Source organism: Cetorhinus maximus, chromosome 8 (genome assembly GCF_964194155.1).
Source record: "Cetorhinus maximus chromosome 8, sCetMax3.hap1.1, whole genome shotgun sequence".
NCBI lineage: Eukaryota > Metazoa > Chordata > Chondrichthyes > Lamniformes > Cetorhinidae > Cetorhinus > Cetorhinus maximus.
Window position 1 is genome coordinate 17,228,509 of NC_135886.1, and position 26,617 is coordinate 17,255,125.

Sequence of the window (26,617 nt, forward strand, 5' to 3'; positions counted from 1 at the left end):
CACCATCTTGCGGTGAAGTTTTGAAACCCCTCACTTGTGAGCACTGCCCCATTATCGGGCACGATTACTTCAGGCAAACCATGAGTTGCAAAACAGTGCCGCAGCTTTGATGGTCTCCATTGATGTCGGTGTCTTCACCTCAAATTTCTATACATTTAGAGTGTGCATTAATTATGAGGAGAAACATCATACCCATAAATGGCCCTACATAAAATCGACATGGAAGTGGACCCATGACCGCCCAGGCCATTCCCAAGGGTGGAATGGAGCTGTGGCTGGCAGGTTTTGCTGCAACTGGCACTGTTGGCAGTGCCTTACCACGTTCTCAATATCAATGTCGATTCCGGGCCACCATACTAACTCCTGGCTAACATTTTCATTTGAGATACCAGGGTGGCCACTGTAGTTCCATCAGGAGTAGCTCCCTGCCCGGCACAGGGACAACCACTCGTGTTCCCCATAGCACAATATCATCTTGTCAACTAAGTTCATGTTTATGGATGGAGTAGGGTTTCATGTCCTCTGAAACTGCCTCATTTCCCCATCCTGTAAGGGTTTTATCTCGTACTCTGGATAACAGTGGATCCCGACGGGTCCAGGTTTTGATTTGTTTCACACAGACTGGTAGTGTATCCAAAAAGTTTAAGGCCAAGACAATTTCTTGAGTAATAGGTGCACATGTAATACTTTCTCTCAAGGGCAGGCGACTCAGGGCGTCCACATTCACAATACAACCCCCCGGTCAGTGTTCGAAGATATAGTCGTACGCGGCCAGGCTCAATGCCCACCTCCGGATCCTCACAGAGGCTATTGGTGGAATAGCCTTGTTCTCCTGAAAAAGACCCAACAGCGGCTTGTGGTCATAAACAATAGTGAAATGTCTCCCATGTAGGTATTGATGGAACGTTTTGACACCGCAAACTACTGATAGGCCCTCTTTTTTGATTTGTGAATAGCCCTTTTCAGCTACTTGTAGGATATGTGTCAAGAAAACTATCGGCCTTTGAGCCATCAACCATTTCATGGGAAGACATTGCCCCAACACCATGTGGACCGGCGTCACACGTCAGTATTAGTTCCTTCGATGGGTCGAGGTATACAAGTAGGCTTGAAGGCTGCAGCAATTGCTTCACCTTGTTGAAAGCCGTTTCGAGGAGTTCCCCAAGGCCAGCAGAGGTGCTTCTTTAGCAGGGTGTGTAAAGGGCCAGCACAGTGGATAGACTTGGCAAAAAACCGCCCGTAATAATTGACTATTCCTAGAAACAATTTAAGTTCAGACATGTTAGTGGGGGAAGGTGCTTCTTTTACGGCCCTGACTTTCTCTTTGACAGGGAGTAACCCTTGAGCATTGATCCTGTGATGCAGGTAAATCACCTCCCTGGCTTGAAAAGTGCGCTTTTTCTTTCTTGAGGTGAACTCCGACCTCCTGAAATCTTATTAACACCTCTTCTAAATTTGTCATATGTTCAGCCTCTGTGGCCTCTGTGATGAGTATACCATTGAGGTATACCACAACCTGGGGCAACCCCTGTAGTCGGCTCTCCGTTGTGCGTTGGAATATTGCACATGCTGACGAGACACCAAAAGGCAGGTGCGTGTACTGAAAATGCCGTTTGTGGGTGTTTGTTGTGACATATCCTCAGGAACTGTCATCCAACTCAAGCTGTTGATAAGCGTGACTCATGTACATCTTGGTGTATGACTGGTTCCCAGCCAGTTTTGCATAAAGATCTTCGATTCGTGGAAGGGGATACTCGTTCAGCTTTACAGCCTGATTGATGGTTTGTTTGCAATCACCGCAAATGCGGATACTTTGTCGGGCTTCAAGACGGGGACGATAGGTGCAGCCCATTCCAAAAACCGAACCAGCTGGATAATACTTAGTTCTTCTAGCCTCTTTAGTTCAGCTTCCATTTCCTCCCGCAGGGCATATGCTATGGGTCTTGCTCTGAAAAATCATGAGGCTGCTTTCAGATTCATGTAGGTTTTGGCTTGTAGCCCTTAATGTTGCCTAACTCGTCCCTGAAGATATTGTCATATCTTAACAATCCTGACAATTCCCCTGTCCTCATCTGGAAAATGTCAAGCCCAATTTAACTTTATTTTCTGGAACCAGTCACAGCCTAGAAAGCTTGGTCCTTTACCCATTAGTACTACGATAGGTAGCTGGGCAGACTATTGTCCATAGCCTACAGGTTTAATGGTGGTACCCCTCACCTTTACTTCTTCTCCGGTGTATGTTTTCAGTTTGGCTGAAGTGCCCTCTAAATTTAAAGGGTGGGCACCCCCTCTCAAATACTGGAATGTGTGCTCACCCATCACAATAACTGATGCACCCGTATCTACTTGCATATTTAGAGGTTTCCCATTTACACAGAGTGTTACGGTGATTGGGTCTGGCTTAACATCCTTGAGGTTGCAAAGAGGGTAAATATTAGACTTACTGGTACCAGGGTCTTCCACAGTGTGCACTTGTAACATCTTAAACAAAAACAGAATTACATGGAAAAACTCAGCAGGTCTGGCAGCATCGGCAGAGAAGAAAAGAGTTGACGTTTCGAGTCCTCATGACCCTTCAACAGAACTTGTAACATCTTGTTGGATTGGTTATTCGGCTGCCAATTCGGACCTCACCCTGCATTGTCTCAAGTGTTTTTTTTCCCCCGCAGTAATAACATTCAGCTCCTTAAAATCAATAAGATTCAGGAGTGTGGCTACTCCCACATCGATAACATTAGACCTTAGGAATCACTGCTGGACTACCTCTGCTGAATCCTTTAGTTCTATAGCTGACAGGAACCACTTTCCTTTTTCTAGTGGCTTCGGCCGATTTGGCTGCCGGTTCCTGCCCTAACTGGTGTACGGCTCCACTTTGCGCACCCTGCAGCTCCAATGCACCTGCCTCAACGCTTTCCATAGCGAGTGCAATCTCCATCACGCATTTGAAATTGATATCAACTTCCACTAACAACCAACATTGTATGGTATCATTGCACACGCCACAGACTAATCAATTCTGCAGCATATCACTCAGGGTCGTACCAAAACTGCAATGCTCTGATAATTGTTTGAGTTCACAACTTACGGCGCAATCGACTACCCCTGGTCTCTCACTTGCAAATTAAACTTAAAGCATTGCATTACGACTGGAGGTTTCAGTTGCAAATGACCCCATTCCTCTGCAGAGGAGTCAAATGGGCCAATCCGGCTGAAAAGCAGCACCTCAGTGAGTAATATAATTTCCTATTCACAGTCGTCGATTAAACACAATACTTACAGATGCAGGCGAGAGACAGCGCCAGGATTGTTTTTTCCTCATTGCCAGTTATAGAAACACACTCTCGGAGGCTTCTTAGTCAAACAAAACAAACTTTATTTATACGGGAGCTTCCGTGGCTGCTTATATCCAGCCAGCCCCTCAGACAGCCATCTTTTCCTAGGGAATCCCTCCCTCGAATTTATTCCCCCCGCGCTAGCCACACAGTGGCTGAACAAATCACGTGACCCCCTACTCAGTTGAACTGATCTTAAAGTGACAGTTATCACACTGCCCGTGATTCAGTGAGTTAATCAGGCATCTTACGCTTGATAACAGTGAGAGAAAGATTAACGGGTTTGATTTAATCTCTGTATTTATTCAGTACATTTAGCCACAGTCTCTGAATGTGTAAATGGACTTGGCTCTTTTTTAATTCATTCACGGGATGTGGACTTTGCTGGCTAGGCCAGCATTTGCTGCCCATCCCTAATTGCCCTTGAGAAGGTGGTGGTGAGCTGCCTTGAACCGCAGCAGTCCATGTGGTGTAAGTACACTCACAGTGCTGTTAGGAAGGGAGTTCCAGGATTTTGACCCAGCGACAGTGAAGGAACGGTGACATATTTCCAAGACAGGATGGTGGGTGGCTTGGAGGGGAACTTCCAGGTGGTGGCGTTCCCAACAAAGGTTACATTGGATCAGGTGAAGATGGTGGAGGGAAAATTCAGCAACATGGCAGAGAAAAGAAGATTTTCACACAACGAGCGGTTCAGGTCTGGAATGCACTGCCTGGAAGTGTGGTGGAGGCAGGTTCAGTCGAAGCATTCAAGAGGGCATTAGATGATTATTTGAATGGAAACAAAGTACAGGGGTACGGGGAGAAGGCAGGGCAATGGCATGAGGTCATAATGCTCATTTCGAGAGCCGGTGCTGACACAATGGGCCGAATGGCCTCCTTGTGTGCCGTTAGGATTCTGTGATTCTGTGGCGATGTGGTGAAGGAGCGCCTGGACCCCTGTATACGCAGGGACGAACTGAGCACTTCACATTCATCTAGAAATGAACAGCTTGAGCAGTACTTCCCAGTAGGGGAGGAGGAGGGGCTGTGAAATTTCCCCATGAAGGGGGAGTTGGGTGTGAAATTTCCCTGTAGTCCAGGGGGGGGCGGGGGGGAGAATGGGTTGTGTAATTTCCCATGGCGGGGGAGCTGTGTAATTTCCCCATGGGGGAGGGTGTGTGTGTAATTTCCCCATGGGGAAGGGCACAGTATAATTTCCCCATGGGGCGGGGGGGGTGTAATTTCCCTGTGGGGGAAGGGCACAGTGTAATTTCCCCATAGTGGGAGGGGGCTATGTAATTTCCCCATGGAGGAGGGTGTAATTTCCCTGTGGGGGAAGGGCACACTGTAATTTCCCCATGGTGGGGCTGTAATTTCCCTGTGGAGGAAGGGCACAGTGTAACTTCACCAAAGTGGGAGGGGGCTGTGTACTTTCCCCAGGGTGGGGGCTGTGTAATTTCCCCAGGGGTGTGTATTTCCCTGTGGGGGAAGGGCACAGTGTAATTTCCCCATGGGGTGGGGGTGTGTAATTTCCCTGTGGGGGAAGGGCACAGTGTAATTTCCCCATTGGGTGGGGGTGTGTAATTTCCCCGTGGGGAAGGGCACAGTAACATTTCCCCATGGGGGTGTGTAATTTCCCTGTGGGGGAAGGGCACAGTGTAATTTCCCCATTGGGTGGGGGTGTGTAATTTCCCTGTGGGGGAAGGGCACAGTGTAATTTCCCCATTGGGTGGGGGGGTGTAATTTCCCTGTGGGGAAGGGCACAGTAACATTTCCCCATGGGGGTGTGTAATTTCCCTGTGGGGGAAGGGCACAGTGTAATTTCCCCATAGTTGGAGGAGGCTGTGTAGTTTCCCAGTAGAGAAGGGGCTGTGTAGGTTCACTGAAGCACTTGCCCTCCACATCAGGAGCTCGGAGGCAGAACTGGTTTAAAATGAATCCGAGCACCAATAGTCTGAGGTCACATTGAGCTGACGGGCTCCCAGACTGACAGCTTTCTCCTCTTCTTTGTTTCACAGAATTCACTGGCCCATCCTCCCCTCCTTAGAATATTAACCCCTTGCTGCTTTAAGTTGCATTAAACACTCTCTGCTTCCTCCATCCTGGAGTAGCAAATTGATGCTAATTTATTATTGATGTATTTTATTGCCAAATTGTTCAGTATTTAATTATTTAAATGGACCCAAACATCCCTAAATTAGTAGGATAAGTTGAATTCTTTTGAAGGGTAATTGCCCTCAGTGTTAAAATTTAACACTCACTGATCCTTTCATAGAGAGCTCTGGGGGTTGGTGATTGTTAGCAATGTTGGACATTCATTCACTCAGAATAATGGAAATCCAAAACAGAATTCCTACCAAGTGGAACATTAAACAATTCCAGAAGCCCAAGATTCCCCTGTTGATGACAATGGACTGTTAATGATTTTCATTGCATGACAGTATTCAAAAGAAAGTTCTTTCATGACAAGTGTATAAGGTCAGGACTCTGCAATAAGCAGTTGGCATTTCATTGAGACAGGTTTGGAATACACAAACTGCTGCAAATAACCAGCAGCGAAGAGATCGGTGAAAAGATCAAAGCAAAAACAAAAACAAAAATTGCTGGAAAAACTCAGCAGGTCTGACAGCGTCTGTGGAGAGGAAGACAGAGTTAACCTTTCGAGTCCGTATGATTCTTCATCCGAACTAAAGAGGAATAGAAATGTGGGGAAATATAAGCTGTTTAAGGGGTGGGGGGGGGAAACAGGTGAAGCTGGATAGAGGGCCAGTGATAGATGGAGGCAAAGGAGAGATTGCCAAAAGGACAAAGGAGCGTTGACGGTAGCAATATTAACTAAAGGATGTGCTAATGGTGACATTAAGGGTAGAAAGCAGGACGAGCAAGGGACAGATAGCCCTAGTGGGGGTGGGGTGGGGTGGGGCGAAGGGATCGAAATAGGCTAAAAGGTGGAGATAAAACAATGGATGGAAATAAATTTTTAAAATAATAATAGAAATAGGTGGGAAAAGAAAAATATATATATGAAAAATATATAATAATTATTAGAAAAAAGGGGATCAAAAAGGGGGTGAGGATGGAGGAGAGAGTTCATGATCTGAAGTTGTTGAACTCAATATTCAGTCCGGAAGGCTGTAAAGTGCCTAGTCGGAAGATGAGCTGCTGTTCCTCCAGTTTGTGTTGAGCTTCACTGGAACATTGCAGCAGGCCAAGGACGGACATGTGGCCATGAAAGCAGGGTGGTGTGTTGAAATGGCAAGTGACAGGGAGGTCTGGGTCATGCTTGCGGACAGACCGAAGGTGTCCCACAAAGCAGTCACCCAGTCTGCAGTTGGTCTCTCCAATGTAGAGGAGACTGCATTGGGAGCAGCAAATGCAGTAGACTAAACTGAGGCAAGTGCAAGTGCTGCTTCACTTGAAAGGAGTGTTTGGGCCCTTGGACGGTGAGGAGAGGGGAAGTAAAGGGACAGGTGTTGCACCTTCTGCGGCTGCATGGGAAGGTGCCGTAGGAGGAGGTTGAGGTGTAGGGAGTGATGGAGGAGTGGACCAGGGTGTCCCGGAGGGAACGGTCCTTACGGAATGCCGACAGGGGGAGTGAAGGGAAGATGTGTTTGGTGTGGCATCATGCTGGGAGTTGGCGAAAATGGCAGAGGATGGTCCTTTGAATGCGGAGGCTGGTGGGGTGATAAGTGAGGACAAGGGGGACCCTAACATGGTTCTGGGAGGGAGAGGAAGGTGTGAGGGCGGATGCACGGGAGATGGGCTGGACACGGTTGAGTACCCTGTCAACCACCGTGGGTGGAAAACCTCGGTTAAGGAAGAAGGAAAACATGTCAGAAGAACTGTTTTTGGAAAGTGGCATAATCGGAACAGATGCGACGGAGGCGAAGGAACTGAGAGAATGGGATGGAGTCCTTACAGGAAGCGGGGTGTGAGGAGCTGTAGCCAAGGTAGCTGTGGGAGTCGGTGGGCTTGTAATGAAAATTGGTGGATAGCCTATCACCAGAAATTGAGACAGAGAGGTCAAAGAAAGGAAGGGAAGTGCCAGTGATGGACCATGTGAAAATGATGGAGGGGTGGAAATCAGAAGCAAAGTTAATAAATTTTTCCAGGTCCAGACGAGAGCATGAAGCGGCACCGAAACAGTCATCGATGCACCGGAGAAAGAGTTGTGGGAAGGGGCCTGAGTAGGACTGGAACAAGGAATGTTCCACATACCCCATAAAGAGACAGGCATAACTGGGGCCCATGTGGGTACCCATGGCCACACCTTTTATTTGAAAGAAGTGAGACAAGTTTAAGGAGAAGTTGTTCAGTGAGAGAACAAGTTCAGCCAGACGGAGGAGAGCAGTGGTGGATGGGGATTGCTTGGGCCTCAGTTCAATGAAGAAGCGGAGAGTCCTCAGATCATCCTGGTGGGGGATGGAGGTGTAGAGGGATTGGACATGCATGGTGAAGAGGAGGCAGTTGGGGCCAGGGAACTGGAAATTGTTGATATGATGTAGGGCATCAGAGGGATCACGGATGTAGGTGGGAAGAGACTGGACAAGGGGAGAGAGAGAATGGAGTCAAGATAGCAAGAAATGAGTTCCGTGGGGCAGGAACAGGCTGACACGATCGGTTTGCCAGGACAGCCATGTTTGTGGATTTTGGGTAGGAGGTAGAAGTCTGAGGTTGGGAGACTGAGGTTGGAAGCCGTGGAGGGAAGATCTCCAGAGGAGATTAGGTCAGTGACAGTCCTGAAAACAATGGCTTGATGTTCAGTGGTGCGGTCATGGTCCAGGGGGAGGTAGGTGAAAAGATCAGCGCAGCCCTCATCTGACAACCCACTCATCCAGGGTTACTGAACAGCCTCAGGAGCAGGAATGATGGCCAATTTTCCCTTTCCCAAACAAGTGGTCCAGGGACTAACTATGAGGCCCATGGTGGAGACTAGCTCATTCACAGGCCAGGGATCAAACACAGGTGCATCCAGGATTTCTCGGATTTCATTATCCGCTGTCTTAACCAGGAGGCCGGGGAGCTTGAAATTACGAATTTAAATCAATTTCTGTTGGCACTGCAAAAGAGTCACTAAAACAGAAAGTCAGACAAGCATGAAGCAGGTTAGTGTTCAAATTAATAGTTGTTCATTAGCTCCAAGTGACAGAGCACCAAGACTGAGAGCAGCAACACTAGGGTCAAACGTTCAAAGTAAAATCTAAGCCTGTTTCTTCTGGCTCAACATTCAGATAAGCTGTCCTCAGCCTCAATCCACCTCTTAATGACTGTTGCTGCTTTGATCGCTCTACAGTCAGAAAACTGACCACAGCTGACAAGGCAGATGCCCAATTTTGTGACTGGACCTAAATCGGCCTTAGGATCTCGATCTGCATGGTCAATCTGTTTCGGGTGTGCTGGACGACTACAGCACGGAGTGTGGCACAGAACCAGTAGAGGAGGAGTACATGGCACAATGGCACGCAATATATTGAACCCTTCAACATCCCCCTGAGAAATCCCCCTGCCCAAACCCATTTATAAACCTGCAATTCTGTCTAACACTGTTTAGGTTCCAGCTAGAGGATTGTGTGCAGTTTTGGGTTTCCCATTATAGGAAGGATGTTGTGGTAGTTGTAGCAACCACTTGTATGTATATAGTACCTTTAACATAACAAAATACCAAAGCAGTGTTACAAAATTAAAATTTGAAACCAAGTCACCTAGGGCCAAAAGTTTTATCAAAGAGGTAGGTTTTAACGAGCATCTTAAATGAAGAGAGAAAGGTAGAGAGGTTTAAAAGGGAATTCCAGAATTCAGGGCCTCAGCAGCTGGACACTATGCTGGAGTGCTCAAATCAAGAGTCCAGAATTTAAGGATTGCCAGCGCCTCAGAGGGGCTGAAGGAGGTCACAAAGGTAGGGAGGGGCGAGGCCATGTTGGGATTTGTAAACATGGGGAAAGAGGTCAGTGAAGGTTCACTAGAATGAGAACAGGAATGAGGAATTTCACTTATGACCAAAGATGTGAAAACGTGTGGTTCCTTTCACTGGAACAGAGAAATTTAAAGAAAGATCAAATAGATGGTTTTTAATACTCTGAAGGTTTCGAGTAGGTAAATTGCGATATTAATTCCAGTGCTTGGTGAATCAGTAGGAAAGGGTGAAATCCTGTGCCCACCGCCATGGCAAGTCTCAGAAACTCTCGTAACATTTAAGAAGTATTTAAATATTCACTTATGTTGCCATAGCGTCCAGGGCTATGGACCAAGTGCTGGAAAATGGGATTAGTGTAGTCAGATCTTTGTTGACTGGCATGGACACGATGGGCTGAATGGCCTCCTTCTGTGCTGTATACGTCTATGTGTCTAGGTTTGGTGGCAGGGGCCATTTAATTGTGCAGGATGGTGGCAGGCGGGGAGGCCGCTACCTTCCCACCTCCTCCCCGATCAAGTCCAGGGTGGGAAGGCCCAGGGGCAGCCTTCCCACCACGTTGCCAATTGAGGCCCTTAAGTGGGCAACTGATGCAAATATGAGAAAGTCACCCCCTCACAGAGGGATGTCAAATAGGCTCCTCAATGAGCCAATTGACATCAATTATCCCTGAGCCCATAGGAGGTTAGTGGTGGCTCAGATATTAAATGGGAGTTGCAAGGCTCTCCCATGCACCCCTATCAGGTTTTTCTGTGCCCTTGGAGAGGTGAGATCCCATGTAGTCAGGCACTCTGTGCACAATCAAGGGATCATGCTTTGAAAAGTGGGGGGGCATTGAAAGCCACACTCCAGCCTTTGCCTCTGATGCCCACCCACAACTACCTCCCCAAAAATCCCACCCTGCGCTCACTCACACGTGTCCAGGAATCCAGCGAGGTTCCCTGATGAGATCTCTGGAGCATTACCAATAGCAGCCACCACTCCCAGTGGCGCTGCTGGCATTGGAGAGCTGCAGGTCTCTGATTGGCTGGCAACACTATGGGCGGGATTTACACCCCCAGGGTCCTAAATTCTGGGAAAGGCCAGATGCTGGTGAGTTAAGCGCCTGACAGGTACTTAATTTGATTGGACCTCCCCCACAGAAACGATATAGGAATCCCATCAGTTCCCTAACCGGTGGGTGAGACTCCACCCACCACTGCCCACATTAAATCCAGGCCCACATGTTGTAAAATATTCCCCTTATTAATAATAGCCCATGTGGATTAAGAGCATTTTCTAACTTCTTTGCTCATCTTCAGCCTGTGTCCTTGGGCAGAATCTCACGGGGACGACAGGAATCTCTGCCGCTGGCTGGTGAGCTGGCACGACCCCTGCATTGCCTCTCTCCAGGAAGGCCTGCCACATCTTGTGCTTCTCAAGCAGTTAACAGGCCAGCGGCAGGCTTCCCCCTGGGATCAAGGGCCCCGGGGGCTGAAGTCCCGCCCACCAAGAGCTGCTGGCAAATCAGAAGACCAACAGCTCCTCTGTACTCAGCACTGCCACTGCTCTGGGCAGCTGGTGGCTACTGTTGGCATTACACTCACCAGAGAATTCCAACTGCGGAGAGGCCCAGGCACAGGTGAGTGATGGTGGGAGGGGTCTCACAGGGTGGTGGCCACAAGGAGGGGGGAGTGAAGTGGGTCACTAGCAAGGGCAGGTGGTTGCCTCTCAGAGGGCCCACCATCCCGACGCCTGGTTCTTTGATCAGGCACTAAGTATCTTTGAACAAGGGATTTCCCCCCACCACCACCCCCCCCCACCACCTACCCCCCAACCCCGTCTCCCAATCCCAAGAGCCCACAAGCAAATACGCCAGGTTCTGCTGTCATGCTCTCACATGGCAAGTGCCCCATCCACCATTGGGTTAATACCAGCAGCGTCAGGGTGAGGTCCTTTAAATTCATTTTTAATCCAAATTAATTGTGGGAGGGTCACCTGCCATTGACAGATTGATGCACCGCTTCTCCCGTCATTAAGTGGGTCGGACACCATGTTTCCTGACTCAACGAGCTGCATTAAATTCCATCTGTGGTTATTAAATGTGACATCAGTTAAAAGTGGAACGGGATAAATATAGAAAAATGAAGAATAGGGAAGGATATGAGGAGAGAGCACCTGTAGCTAAATTCAGTGGAAGAGGAGCACACATTTCAGCCTGGTAATGCTGCAAATATAGCCCCAACAAGAGCACGCAAACAGATGAGTGACAGAAATCAGCACAAAACCTTTCAACAGTATTGCTGCAGAATAACCAGGGCACAAATTGTTTCCAGAAGGTTAGGAAATTATTTCAGACACCCGACAGTGAGGAAATCTCAGTTTCAGATTGCAGGATGCAGAAAAGCATATGATGAGACGTTGACCTAGTTTAACGAGAGTGTTGGCAGCTGCAACAGAGAACAAAGGAAGGACGGCAAAATGGTGAACAACTCCCATAATCATCTCCTACTAAAATCTTCCCCCTCTTTTTACCCTTTCTCCCCATTGCCCTGTAAACTTCAAATTAATCCCACTGTCCCACTCTCCCATCGCCCTGTTCCTTGTGCTGCTTCAGGTATTTATTCAATATTCTAGTAAAAAGTTCCATTCATCTCTGTCTCAACCTTTCCCTCTAACAAAGAATTTCATATCTCGGAGTAGAAACATTTTTCTGACTCGCGGTCTCCTCACTCAATGATAATTTTAAATTAATGCCCTCGTCACTGATCCCCACCCAGAAAAATACGTTATCCCTATTCACTTTATCGAAACCCTTCATAATTTTAACACCTCAACTAAATCTCCTCACTCTTGCTTGTTCTAGTAGAAACAGCCCTTGTGTTTCCAATGTCTCCTCATAATTCTAGTTTTCTATGGCCTGGCATCACCCTGGTGAATCTACACTGTCCACTCTCTGGCTCATGTCCTTCCTATCATGGGCTCAAAACTGAAATTCTAAGTGCCTGGCCAACGTCTTATATCAATTATGGAAAAACTCAGCAGGTCTGACAGCATCTATGGAGCGAGAAACAGAGTTAACGTTTCAAGTCTGTATGGCTCTTCTTCAGCTCCAGCTCTGAAGAGTGATACAGACTTGAAACGTTAAATCTGTTTCTCTCTTCATAAATGCTGTCAGACCTGCTGAGTTTTTCCAGCATTTTCTGTTTTTATTTCAGATTTCCAGCATCCGCAGTATTGCTTTTGCCTTATATCAAGTCATCGTTGCCTGTTTATTGGTATTCTATGGTCTCAGTTATTTACAAAAAGTTCAAAATGCTGTTTACCTTTTTATGGTTTGATCTTCCAACGTCTGCATTTTCATAGAATTGCCTGTCTTTCCTGGGCCAGTTCTTTAGTTATTCAATTAATCTCTAATCCCTGTTGACCTGAAAATGTTTTCCCATTCGAGCATTGAATCAGTGTCGAGAGAATTGTGTATTTGAATCTTTCATTCGGCTGCAGCAGCAGAAGGCAGGCTGAACCTGGATAAACCAACATTTTCCCACGGCTGCTTGGCATGCCAATTTGCCACCACGGTCCTGCCTCCTGGCCGTTTTCATGAAGGCAGGTTCGGGGTGGGAGGAGGGGTGATGGCTACCTGCCCTCAGGCAGCAAGGAGCCAATACAGACAATTAAAGGGAATATCAAAGCCACTCTGCCAATGCCAATTGGAGTTTTCCAATCAGTGTGCGGGCCCCCTGTTGAGGCTGAAACATGGACAAGGGTAGTCATCCGTCCAAGCTAGAAACACCGCCCGCCTCTCACACCCATGAAAACTAGAGGTCACTGCTGCAGCCACTGGCAAGCCAGTGGAGGCATTTCCCCCTATATGCTAACGGTTTGGAAGCTGTGAGCTCTTTGTAACTTAAACTCTTGAAAAATCTTCAGAGGGTGCTCCATTTTAAAGTGCTCTCTCTTTCACTTACCTACATTGACAGCTCTCACCTTTTGACAGTGGAGCTACCGATGTGTCAATATTAATGGGCCCCCTATTGGCCCTCCAGCCTCTGGAGCACACCCGCCGTGCTTAATCAGACTGAGCTCCTGGAGGTGAACACTTAATTGGTCAGATCTTCAAATATCGCTTCCAGGGTCCTGCTGTTGGGAGTCTGGTTCATGAGCCAGAATTCAGCTCGGCAACAGGATCCTGAAATCCAGCCCAAGATCTTAACTCCATTTCCTTGCCCGTTCCCCATAATCCCTCGATTCCCTGACAGATCAAAAATCTAAATAAATGCCAATTTTGCCCATGTCACTCACATCCTGAGATCGAAAGAAATGAACAATGTGAGATTCCAACCCTTGGATAGATGGATGCTGATCTGTCAACTTTGTATGTTAGGGACAGTGATGAACAAGGTACAATGCTGGGTGAACAGGCTGCATTGGGACATTAAAATGATCCAGCTATGGAATCCTTGTCATTTCCCCCTTTCTTTTCTATATCTGCCCTCTTGGTTTCCACAATCCCCATTAAACAGTGCACAGCCATTGGCTGGAGAACACGGTGGGGCGGGATTGAAAAAGTGCACAGCGTTCTCAATGCCTGTCACCCAGGACTGCTCCACTGAAGACATGGCCCCAAAAGCCAAGTAGACGGCAGCCCTCACTGGAACACCTGCTGGATGCAGTTGCGGCCCGCCACAATGTCCTTTACCCCCACTCTGGCCGCAGGAGGCCCAGCAAGCCCAGCAATCCAGCTTGGGAGATGGTGGCAGCAGTGGTCAGTGCCAAAACTGCGCAGAAGAGGTCAGGCACACAATGCAGAAAGAGGACGAATGATCTGATCTGTACCGCCAGGGTAAGTCAACCATCTCATCACTCAACTCACACACTCACAAGCCCATCACTCATTCACTGGCATCTCACTCACTGCAGGCTCAAGGGACATCACCACTCTCTCTCTCACACACACCCTCACATCTCCATCTGCCCTCATCCCCTCTGGAGATCGGGTCCTCATCCCGTCCATGGCTCCCCTCACCACTGACACATGCCAGGCATCCTTATCATAGAGTTATCCAGCACAGAAACAGGCCCTTCAGCCATCATGTCCATGCTAGCCTTCAAGCACCTATCTATTCTAATCCCAATTTCCAGCACTTGGCCCATAGCCCTGTATGCTATGGTGTTTTAAGTGCTCATCTAAATACGTCTTAAATGTTATATGGGTTCCTGCCTCTACCACCCCCTCAGGCTGTGAGTTCCAGTTTCCAACCACCCTCTGGGTGAAAAATATTTTCCTCAAAACCCCTCTAAACCTTCTGCCCCTTACCTTAAATCTATGCCCCCTGGTTATTGATAGCTCCGCTAAGGGGAAAGGTTTCTTCTTATCTACTCTATCTATGCCCCTCATAATTTTGTATACCTCTATCAGGTCTCACTTCAGCCTTCTCTGCTCTGAGGAAAACAACCCTAACCTATCCAGTCTCTCTTCATAGCTGAAACGCTCCAGCCTAGGCAACATTCTGGTGAATCTCCACTGCACCCTCTCCAGTGCAATCATATCTTTCCTATAGTGTGGCGACCAGAACCGCACACAGTACTCCAGCTGTGGTCTAACTAGCATTTTCTACAGCTCCAACATAACCTCCCTGCTCTTATATTCTATGCCTCGGCTAATAAAGGCAAGTATCCCATATGCCTTCTTAACCACTTTATCTACCTGTGCTGCTGCCTTCGGGGATCTGTGCACCACAGTCCCTCTGATCCTCTGTACTTCCTAGGGTCCTACCATTCATTGTGTATTCCCTTGCCGTGTTAGTCCTCCCGAAATACATCACCTCACATTTCTCAGGATTAAATTGCATTTGCCACTGCTCTGCCAACCTTACCAGCCCATCTATATTATCCTGTAATCTAAAGCTTTCCTCCTCACTATTTACAACACCACCAATTTTCGTGTTATCTGCAAACTTACTGATCACACCTCATACATTCAAGTCTAAATAATTAATGTACACAACAAACAGAAAGGGTCTGAGCACCGATTCCTGCGGTACACCACTCGTCACAGGCTTCCAATTGCAAAAAACAACCTTCGACCATCACCCTCTGCCTCCTACCACTAAGCCAATTTTGGATCCAATTTGCCAAATTGCCCTGGATCCCATGGGTTCTTACGTTCTTGACCATTCTCCCATGCGGGACCTTGTCAAAAGCCTTACTGAAGTCCATGTAGACTACATCAACTGCACTACCCTCATTTACACAACTAGTCACCTCCTCAAAACATTCAATCAAATTTGTTAGGTACGATCTCCCCCTGACAAAGCCATGCTGACTATCTGCCAGAGAGGATTTGAAAATTAGTGTCAGAGCCCCTGCAATCTCCTCCCTTGCCTCACATAACAGCCTGGGATACATCTCATCTGAGTCTGGAGATTAATCCACTTTTAAGCCTGCTAAAACTTCCCCCCTTTCAATGCTAATTTGTTCAAGTATATCACAGATCCCCTTCCTGATTTCTACACCTACATCGTCCTTCTCCATAGTGAACACAGATGAAAAGTAATCATTCAAAACCTCACCTACATCCTCCGGCTCCACGCACAGATTGCCACTTTGGTTCCTAAAATGGGTCCTACTCTTTCCCTGGTTATCCTCTTGCCCTTAATATATTTATAAAATGCCTTGGCATTTTCCTTTATCTTGCCCATCAGTGTTTTTTCATGCCTCCTCTTTGCTCTCCTAATTGCTTTTTTAAGTGCCCCCCTACACTTTCTATACTCCTTTAGGGCTTACGCTGTTTTCAGCCCTCTGTATCTGCCATAAGTGTCATTTTTTTACCTTATCCAATCCTCTATATCCCATGACATCCAGCATTCCCTAGACTTGTTGGTCTTACCCTTCACCTTTATGGGAACATGTCAGCCCTGAACTCTCACTATTTCCTTTTTGAATGACTCCCACTGGTCTGATGTAAATTTTCCTACAAGTAGCTGCTCCCAGTCCACTTTGGCCAGGTCCTGTCTTATCATATTGAAATCGGCCTTCCCCCAATTCAGGACCTTTATTTCCAGTCCATTTTTGTTCCTTTCCATAACTACCTTAAATCTTACAGAGTTATGGTCACTATCCCCCAAAAGCTCCCCCACTGACATTTCTACCACTTAATTCTGTAAGATTAGGTCAAGTACCGCCCCTTCTCTTGTAGGACTTTCTATGTGATGGCTCAAAAAGCTCTCCTGGATGCACTTTAAGAATTGCACCCCCTCTAAACCTTTCACACTAAGACTATCCTAATTAATATTGGGGAAGTTGAAATCCCCTACTATTATCACCCTATTATTTTTACACTTCTCTGAGATTTGCCTACATATCTGCTCCTTTATCTTCCCTGACTGTTTGAAGGCCTATAGTACACTCCCAGCAAAGTGATTGATCCCTTTTTGTTTTTAAATTCTACCCATAATGGTCTCATTTGAGGAACCTTCTAAGATACCATCCCTCCTTGCTGCAGTAATTGACTTCTTGATCAATAGTGCAATGCCGTCTCCTCTATTACACCCCCCACCCCACCGACCCATCACGCTTGAAGATTCTATACTCTGGAATATTGAGATGCCAGTCCTGCCCTTTCCTCAACCATGATTCTGTGATAACAACAATATCATATTCCCACGTGTTAATCAACACCCTCAATTCATCTGCCTGACTTGTCAGGCTCCTTGTGTTAAAATAGATGCAATCCAGTCTTGCATTATTCCCTTGTGCCTTAACAGGTCTATATTTGCTCTGCCTTCCAGACTGACTTAGTTTCTCTTCTATATTTGGCTGTGCATCACCCACTACTGTACCTCCACTCTGTATCCCATCCCCTTGCCAAATTAGTTTAAACCCCCCCTTAACAGCACTAGCAAAACCTACCCGCAAGGATGTTGGTCCTATTCTGGTTCAGGTGCAACCCGTCCGACTTGTACAGGCCCCACCTTCGCCAGAAACAGACCCAATGATCCAGGAAACTAAAGCTCTCCCTCCTGTACCATCTCTTCAGCCACGCATTCATCCTCTCTATCCTCCCATTCCTATACTCACTAGCATGTGGCACAGGGAGTAATCCAGAGATTACAACCTTTGAGGTCCTGCTTTTTAATCTGCTACCTAGCTCCCTAAATTCTTGTTGCAGGACCTCACCCCTCTTTCTACCTGCCCTGGCATGTGTCTTCCTCCCACTCTCTCCATCTGTCTTCATGCAGGACAGGATCGCACACAATCGTAGGGAGAGATCCCCGACTGGGGGTGGAATGCCGGAGCTCAAGGTACTCTCTCAGTTCGATAACTGAGCCATTGAGCTGGCCGGAGAGGACGTGGATTGTGCCTGCAGCAACGGTGAGGTTGGCGGCAAACACCCAAGTGGGGATCCTGCACCAGCTCATCCCTCAGACAACCAAACTGTGAGTGCATTAGTCTGTTTTAGAGTCGCCTGCCATGCATTATTTATCTATTTTCTTTCATAGGAACCTCAGCCGAACACCCAACAGCCTCAACCAGCCAGACCCTTAGCTCGAGCCCCGCTGATACCGCAGGTGAGGATCCTGAGGACAGCAGATGCGTCACAGCGCTCACCCACACCCTCCACCAGTGCAGACACATACCTTGGTGGGACCTGGTTCCAGAGTAGGACCAGGGTCACAATCTGGTGAGCACAGCACACAGTTCGGTCCACAGTAAGTGGAGGCAGGGACATCTGAGGTCACCAGCATTCGGAAGACAGCTAGACGCCAGGATTCTACTGAGTCCGAGTCAGATGACTTGATTCCTGACTCAGTCCTAATTCAATTGGTGGAGCTGCAGCGACAATCACAGGAACATCAGGAAGAGATGTCAGCTGCTTTCCTCAGATTGCAACAGATACACAGGTACATAGATCCTTGTTAGGCAAGGGAATCAACGGTTATCGGGTGTAGATGGGAATGTGGAAATCGAAACACAAACAGATCAGCCATGATCTTACTGAATGGCGGAGCAGGCTCGAGGGGCCGAATGGCCTACTTCAGCTCCTATTTCGAATGAGTCTTTCTGTGTTCAGTCTGAGGTGATAGTGTCGATATTGATAGCACCGAGGTGAACACTGGCAGAATGGCGGCCGCCATAACCAACAAAGGGTCCAAGACATCAGTCCTGCAGCTGCACTCCATTGCTGTAGCCCTTGGTGACATCCATCAGTGGTCATGCAAGAGGGGGGCTGGACACCTAGATCTCACTCCAGCTGCCCCTTCTCCTCAAGCCAGGGGTCAGCCAGGGGCCCTCGGGCACCCAGAGGGAGGAGGACCAGCAGCTGGACGTCCCGGGGCCATCCACACAGGTGACTCCAGGAGTGCCCAGCCGATTGCAATACCCTCTTCCTGTGACCCCATTACCTCCAGCTCCAAAGGCCCCACAGCAGGACATCCAAAGCAGGCTAAGGCCCTCCAAGTCTTGGCGCTCCAGAGGACACCTGCCAAAGTCATCACAACAAAGCGTAGCAGTCAGCAGGCTGCCTCCAACTCTGCTGTGGATGTCGGGGATGCACCCAGACGTAGTGATAGAGTTAGGAAGATCAAGAAAGTTTAGGAGCACAATGGTGGCATGGGTGTTCACAACATGTATATAATGTTCACAAATGTAAACAGAATCACTCCCATTTCACATCTCCTCTTGTGTATGCCTCCTTTTTATGATGAGCTGCGTTGAGTGTGCTTGTGGAAGGAACATCTTCACATGCTTTGCAGGGTCACGTCATGTTTATTCTTGTCTGTGTGAGAGTGAGGTATTCTCCCATCTCATCTGCATTCTTGAAAGGTGACGGTGTAGTACACAAGGAGAGATGTGTTAATGCATGGAGACGGGTCATATATCCTGCAACTCCATGTGCTCTCTATCTTCCAGCAGGGTTTTCATGCCTTAAGCCCACACTCAGAGCTCATGTACTCTCCTGTCTGCCAATTGCATTTCCAAGCTAAGCTGACGGTAAGTGGGAGGACCCTGCCACCTCAAGGTGCCAAAGCTCTGACCCTCTCAGCCACATTATTGCCCTGGTGCTCGAACCTACAACCTTGATTGTTTCTCATCCTGTAATTGTTTGTATTGTGGCCACACAGCCCTGCTTCCCTAACTGACAGTGCCGGATGTTAATGTGATGGAGAAGGTGGTGACACAGAGGGCTGAGTCATCTCTGATTAGATCCACACCTGTGGAACATCCTCGGCTGCCTTGGCCCAAGGGTCACTGATCAGTTTCACCATCGTGATTACACAGAATGTGTCGTTCCATTGCTGGAGACGGGTCTCCTTGAGGGGCTTTGTCAGACTGAAGGCAAATAGCTATGAGCCCACTGAGGATAGTGGAACAGCTCCTGGCTGTTTCACCACATTTCTACTTCCCTTTAGTTCTGAAGAAGAGTCATACGTACTCGAAACGTTAACTTTGTCTTTCTCTCCACAGACGCTGTCAGACCTGCTGAGTTTTTACAGCATTTTTTGTTTTAGCTCCTGGCTCTTGTAGGCTGCCTGGAGCTAAAACTGAGGTGTTGAAGAGACACTTGAAGAGGGAGAACCTTTTGACGTTTGATGCCAGGACTCCCTACTCTAGTTAGCGCCTCATCTCAGCAAGGACACACGCTCCCAAGGCTTCATCATTATTCAAAGGATCAGGACAATGTGGGCCTGATGTGTAACTACTCACTCTCAGTCTGAAGTGCCTGGGTGGAATTTGATGAATGGCAATGCTGGTGCTCACACTGGCCCATGACGGAGTGCTCTGGTCCAAGAGGGTACTCACTGCAACTCCTCATCCTCCTCATGGAATCTGGTGGCTATCAGGGCCTCGCGTGCACACCTGCCTCGCCTGGCCTGTGCAATGGTCTATTCCGCTCCTGCCTCGGCTTCCTTGAACTCATCACCTTCATTGCCTCCAATGTGCTCTTCATTGGAGGAGACGTGCAGCTCCTCCATGTTGGCATCTGGCAAGTCCTCCCCACTTTGCAGTGCCAGATTGTGCAATGCACAGCGAGACAGGATGATGCGCGAGATCCTCTGGGGACTGTAATGGAGTGCTCCACCACATCTGTCCAGACATCGGAATTGCATCTTTAAGATGCCAAAGGTCTGCTCCACCAATGCTCGGGTAGCAGGATTCTGAGTTCGCCGCACGGACATCATCAGCCATGTCCTTTGTGGGTACGCTTTGTCACTGAGGAGCTAGCCCTGGATCCTGTGTGGGCCCTTGAAGATGTCTGGGATCTGTGATCTACTCAAGGTGTATGAGTCATGGATGCTTCCTGGATATCTGGCAGAAACCTGCTGGATCAGTTTCTTATGGTCACAGACCGGCTGTACATTGAGTGAGTGGAAGCCTTTCCTCTTGATGTATTAGAGTTCCTGTTGCCAGAGAGCTTTTATAGCCACAAGAGTGCAGTTGATGGCACCCTGCATCTGGTGGAATTCGGAAATCTCAGCAAAGCCCAGCGCCAAGCGCCCTGGCTTGCTTGATCTTTGTCAAAGTTGACGTAATTGTGGGCCTTGGGAAAAAGGATGTCTGTGACCTCATGAATGCATTTGTGCGTGGACACTTGAGAGATCCCACAGAAATCCCCAGTGGAGCCCAGGAAGGAGCCATTGGCGTAGAAGTTCAGAGCGGCCGTTACTTTCACAGCCACCGGCAATGGATCCCCCCTCCCCCCAGTCCACGTGGCACCAATTCCTGGAGAATGTGGCAAATTTGAATCACCAGATCCCCGGACATACAGAGGCATCATTGACACCGTCTCTCACTCATCTGCACATAAGACATGTCATTTCTGTACACCCTTGGTCTTGTAAGACACCTACACACAACATCTCTGTGTGCCTCATCCTATGTGTCTAGAGGGAGCCCCGGTTTTGAGGGTTTAGCTCCCCCCTTTGGCAAGCCTGGCGCCTCCATCGCAATCTTCCCCTTCTCCTATCCTGTCTGTATGCGACTGTGCAGCAGCAATAAATCCAGGCTCCAATTTCCTGTTGGGCTCCTGTCTGCAGCATCAATGAGAAATAGACATGAGTCAGCATCAGTCTCCAAAGGGCCTATTTGTGTCGATGACTCATCAGTGAATCTGGATTCAAGGGCTTTGTTCCAGTAGAACGGAAACTAATCACCCCAAAGTTCCAGCCAGCGCCGGGTCCATTTGAAGGTGCACCTTTCCCTGCCCTATCACTGGCCCTCTATCCAGCTCTACCTTCCCCACCCCCCTCAACCAGCTTATATTTCACCTCATTTCTCTATTTCCTTAGTTCTGATGAAGAGTCATACAGACTCGAAATGTTAACTGTACCCCTCTCCGCAGATGCTGTCAGACCTGCTGAGTTTTTCCAACTGTTTTTGTTTTTGTTTCAGATTTCCAGCATCCGCAGTATTTTGCTTTTATCTTGGAATTTTAAGAGTCAGGCATGGAAACACAGGTGAGTGAATTTAGCATTTCACACCACTGGCTGTGTCATAAAGATATTAATGTGTATAATGTTATTGGAAATTATTTTTTAAAATAGAATTCTAGTGGGGATCTGTGTCTAGGTGCGTGTCTGTGTCTGTCTTAATTGGATTAAAGCCAGCTAGTCTGGGTGTTTATGGGGTATGTGGAACATTCCTTGTTCCAGTCCTACTCCGGCCCCCTCCCACAACTCTTTCCCCGGTACATCGATGATTACTTCGGTGCTGCTTCATGCTCTCGTCTGGACCTGGAAAAAATTATTAATTTTGCTTCCAATTTCCACCCCTCCATCATTTTCACAAGGTCCATCTCTGACACTTCCCTTCCTTTCCTTGACCTCTCTGTCTCAATTTCTGGTGATAGACTGTCCACCAATATTCATTACAAGCCTACCGGCTCCCACAGCTACCTCAACTACAGCTCCTCACACCCCACTTCCTGTAAGGACTCCATCCCATTCTCTCAGTCCCTTCGCCTCTGTCGCATCTGTTCTGATGATGCCACTTTCAAAAACAGTTCCTCTGACATGTCTTCCTTCTTCCTTAACTGAGGTTTTCTGCCCACAGTGGTTGACAGGGCCCTCAACCGTGTCTGGCCCATCTCCCGCGCATCCGCCCTCACGCCTTCCTCTCCCTCCCAGAACCATGATAGGGTCCCCCTTGTCCTCACTTATCACCCCACCAGCCTCCGCATTCAAAGGATCATCCTCCACCATTTCCGCCAACTCCAGCATGATGCCACCACCAAACATGTCTTCCCTTCACCCCCCCGGCAGCATTCCGCAGGGATCGTTCCCTACGGGACACCCTGGTCCACTCCTCCATCACCCCCTACACCTAAACTCCTCCCACAGCACCTTCCCATGCAATCGCAGAAAGTGCAACACCTGCCCCTTTACTTCCCCTCTCCTCACCGTCCAAGGGCCCAAACACTCCTTTCAAGTGAAGCAGCATTTCACTTGCACTTCCCTCAATTTGGTCTACTGCATTCGTTGCTCCCAATGCAGTTTCCTCTACAGTGGAGAGACCAAACGCAGACTGGGTGACCACTTTGCAGAACACCTTCGGTCTGTCCGCAAGCATGACCCAGACCTCCCTGTCATTTGCCATTTCAACACTCCACCCTGCTCTCATGCCCACATGTCTGTCCTTGGCCTGCTGCATTGTTCCAGTGAAGCTCAACACAAACTGGAGGAACAGCACCTCATCTTCTGACTAGGCACTTTACAGCCTTCCGGGCTGAATATCGAGTTCAACAATTTTAGATCATGAACTCTCTCCTCCATCCCCACCCCCTTTCCGATCCTCCCCCTTTTTTGCCCCAATAATTTATATAGATTTTTCTTTTCCCACCTATTTCCATTATTTTTAAATGTATTTCCATCCATTGTTTTATCTCTACCTTTTAGCCTTTTTCGATTCCTTCACCCCACCCCACCCCCACTAGGGCTATCTGTACCTTCCTTGTCCTGCTTTCTACCCTTAATTAGCACATTCCTTAGATAATATCACCACCTTCAACACCTCTTTGTCCTTTTGTCTATGACATCTTTTGGTTATCTCCACCTATCACTGGCCCTCTATCCAGCTCTACCCCCCAACCCCTTAAACCAGCTTATATTTCACTTCTTTTCTATTTTTACTTAGTTCTGTTGAAGAGTCAAAAGGACTCGAAACGTTAACTGTGTTCCTCTCCGCAGATGCTGCCAGACCTGCTGAGTTTTTCCAGGTATTTTTATTTTAGTCTGGGTGTTTGATGTTTAGTATCTTTGAGATGTTAATTGGGTGAACAGTAAGGAGAACAGTAAGGTAAAGTGTACATACGCATTTGTTGAATAAACCATTCGAGACTGCGGGTATAATCTTGCACCTAGCTAGAAGAAGCCAAACAATGTGCTTATTTTTTCAGCTTATTAATAAAATTGGTGCTATGAAAGGGGTTTTATTGTTAGAAGAGCTGAAGTTTCAAAGACCTATTGATACAATGGAAAATTTACATTCAAAGGGAAAGCTAGGTATATAAAGAAAGGAGTTTGTGTGTGTAAGAAAGGGGCATTTGAGACCTAACCAGCCTGTACGCCTCCAACCAATTTGCAAAAAAAACCTCATTCGGAATTCATAAGGTCCAATGTGCTTTGCCTGGTGTCTATTTAAAGCCTATGGGTTACTGTTGCCTTAGGGGAGATTAACCACAAAGTGATGATGGTGATTAATTTGGGGATTTGTTAAAAAGTTATTATAGCAGTAATTTGTAGCCATGTGCATGTGTTTAATTTGTTGCTAAATTAATAAATGTTTAATTTAATATTATATAAAAACCACGAGACTCAGCGGTCTTATCCCGACTGAATTCAAAGTCTGCATCTCAAAATTACAAATTGCAAAAATGGGTTATGACAGTTGTTTCAAGTTACCCTCTGAGATTTGAACAACTCAAGACTTTACCATCGGCTGTGTCATAATAGGCTGGCACACCGGTTCCCCAGCTTCATTCTTCCCCTGGGCCACTTTCACGGAGACAGGATGGAGGGGTGGAGGGGGCAGCAGGGTTACCCGCCCACAAGTAGCAGGTAGCCAACTGAGCTGCTTAAGGGCTGATTAAGGTGCGTTGTCAGAGACCGACTAGGATTTTTCAGTCATTCTCCAGGTCTCCACTGGCACAGGGGACAGGGCAGCTGCCTGGAGATGATAGGCCAGGGCCCAGCACTCCAGGCAGGTTTAGAGGCCCTCCTTGTTTGTCTGGGTTCAGGACAGCTGTAGGTTGCTCCGTGGAGGACTCCCAACTCACCCTTCACCAACCCCCAGAATGTTTTCTTCAATCTTAAATATTAAAGACGTTGGAGGGAGAGGGTGACTTCATCTTGGAGTGCCCTCTCTCTCCCACCTGCTATGACAACCTGCTGCTACTTCCAAACTGGAAAGCCTCCTATTGGCTTCCAATTTTGAGAGCCCGCCACTATCCTTAATTGGTTAATCCAGGGACAATCACAGGTGAGTGATGTTCCCCACACACTACGGGCTTCTTAACCCCCAACTGAGCCTAACGAAAGTTCGCAAAAAAAGTCTGGCCCTCTTTGTCTGGAGTTGAGCAGCAATCCAATGTGAAATTTAACTCAGCAGTCACCGCCCAGAACTGGAAACGCTTATTCCAGGCCAACAAGCTTCACCCATCATTAAAAAAATACCCCACTATTGCACCCCAAACACTCATCGCTTCCTTCCCTTCTCCAATGCCACTGCCACCCCCTCACCCAAAAACGTACCCACGAAATGTACCTGGATGCTGCTTGCCCTTTGCCCTGTTGAATCTGTTCATTATTGGTTGACCTTGCTTTCCTTGGCAGTTGTGGAGCAGTTATTCAATTGTGCGTGCTGATCAGGACAGGTACCCTATCCAGACAATGTTGCTGATGACTCCATGGAACTAAGTCAAGTATTTGCACCCATGTTACACACTATTTTAGCAAATTACTAAAACTATAACCTAGTAAGTAAAGCACAGATGATGAAAAACATCCACAGCCGATTTATTGCCGTAACATTTTACCAATAAACACAGATACTGAGAGATGAGTTTTGAGATCACATGACCAGCACAATGATTCATTTTTAATTACTAATTAAAATGCAATCAGCCACATCTAGACAACCAATTAGCCGTATATGGATAGTAACTAACAACGTTCTAATGGACAGCCCTCCATAGCTCCAGCATCTTTCGTTCCTTACTTGCATCTCTATTTTATCAATATTATTATGATCGTTCCTTCTCCAAAATTTCCTCTTATTTCTTCAAGGCACAATTCTTCCCTTTCTGCCCCTGGGCAACACACTCCCTCCCTCCATCTCCCCCACTTCGTTCAAACTGACTCATTGCATTGCTCCCAAGACCAAACCATTCTCTAGGACCCTAAGTCATGGGAGACTCCACCTCCCTCAGTCTCCTCCCCCACCCCCCTCAGCCTCCCCTCCCAACTCCCTCAGCCTCCCCTCCCAACTCCCTTCCCAATTCCCTCAGCCTCCCCTCCCAACTCCCTCAGCCTCCTCCCATCTCCCCTCCCACCTCCCTCAGCCTCACCTCCCATCTCCCTCAGCCTCCCACACCAACTCAGAGATTTTTATTCCCAGTCTGACCCAACCTTCTTTCCAATTCCACGATGTGTGGAATTGTGGCCCTTGGCTACAGTTAAAAACCCTCAGAAGGTGTATGGATTCCAGAATCTTCTCCTTACCTCCACCATTTTTCTGACACAGGTAGGGGAAACGCCAGACATTTCCCAGGCCCACCGAGTAGCCAATCTGTGCCAGGATGTACTGTAGCTTATTGTTCCAGACTGGCCGATCGTCGCCCTCTATTGCTTTCTCTCCATCCTTGTCCTTCGTCACTGGGACTCCTCCTACATTCAGTACACTGTGTTTGTAGTCAACAGGTTCTTCCCCAGCGAGTAGGTCGGCAACAGATTCTGTGACCGGGTCATTGCTGTGCTCTCTCTGCGTAACTTTACTATTTTTCGGCATTGGGCAGACCTACAGGCCAAACTTCATAAATGAGAAACAGAGGCGGATGCCAGAGGTTCTGGAATATTCCGGGCCTCCCGATATTGCTCTAATCAGTAACTGTCTTCAGCTGGATAATCCTAATTGCAAAAAATATTTACAAGTTAGAACTAATGATGAACACAAATTCCACACTTCCCCCAGAGGATCCCACACATCCCCCAGAGGATCCCGCACTGCTCCCCAGTGGATCCAACACTTCCCCCGGTGGATCCCACGTTGCTCCCCGGGGGATCCCACGCTTCTCCCCAGAGCATCCCACGCTGCCTCCAGAAGATCCCAGGGAATCTCAAGAATCCCACAAATACTAACACACACTCCACTATAAACACCCAGTCTGCATTCCAAAAGGAATATTCATGTCTGAATA

The 26,617-nt window shown here is 47.8% G+C and overlaps 1 protein-coding gene across 1 annotated transcript in view; it reads right to left on the reverse strand.

Moving 5' to 3' along the window:
• The window catches only part of slc6a17 (solute carrier family 6 member 17), a 76,126-nt gene extending 49,846 nt beyond the window's left edge, over positions 1-26,280 (reverse strand). Inside the window, exon 1 of the mRNA XM_078546513.1 lies at positions 25,923-26,280. Within this exon, the coding sequence (XP_078402639.1) occupies positions 25,923-26,208 (286 nt within the window). The 5' untranslated portion in view covers positions 26,209-26,280. The remainder of the gene's footprint in view (positions 1-25,922) is intronic.
• Positions 26,281-26,617: the final 337 nt, after the last annotated feature.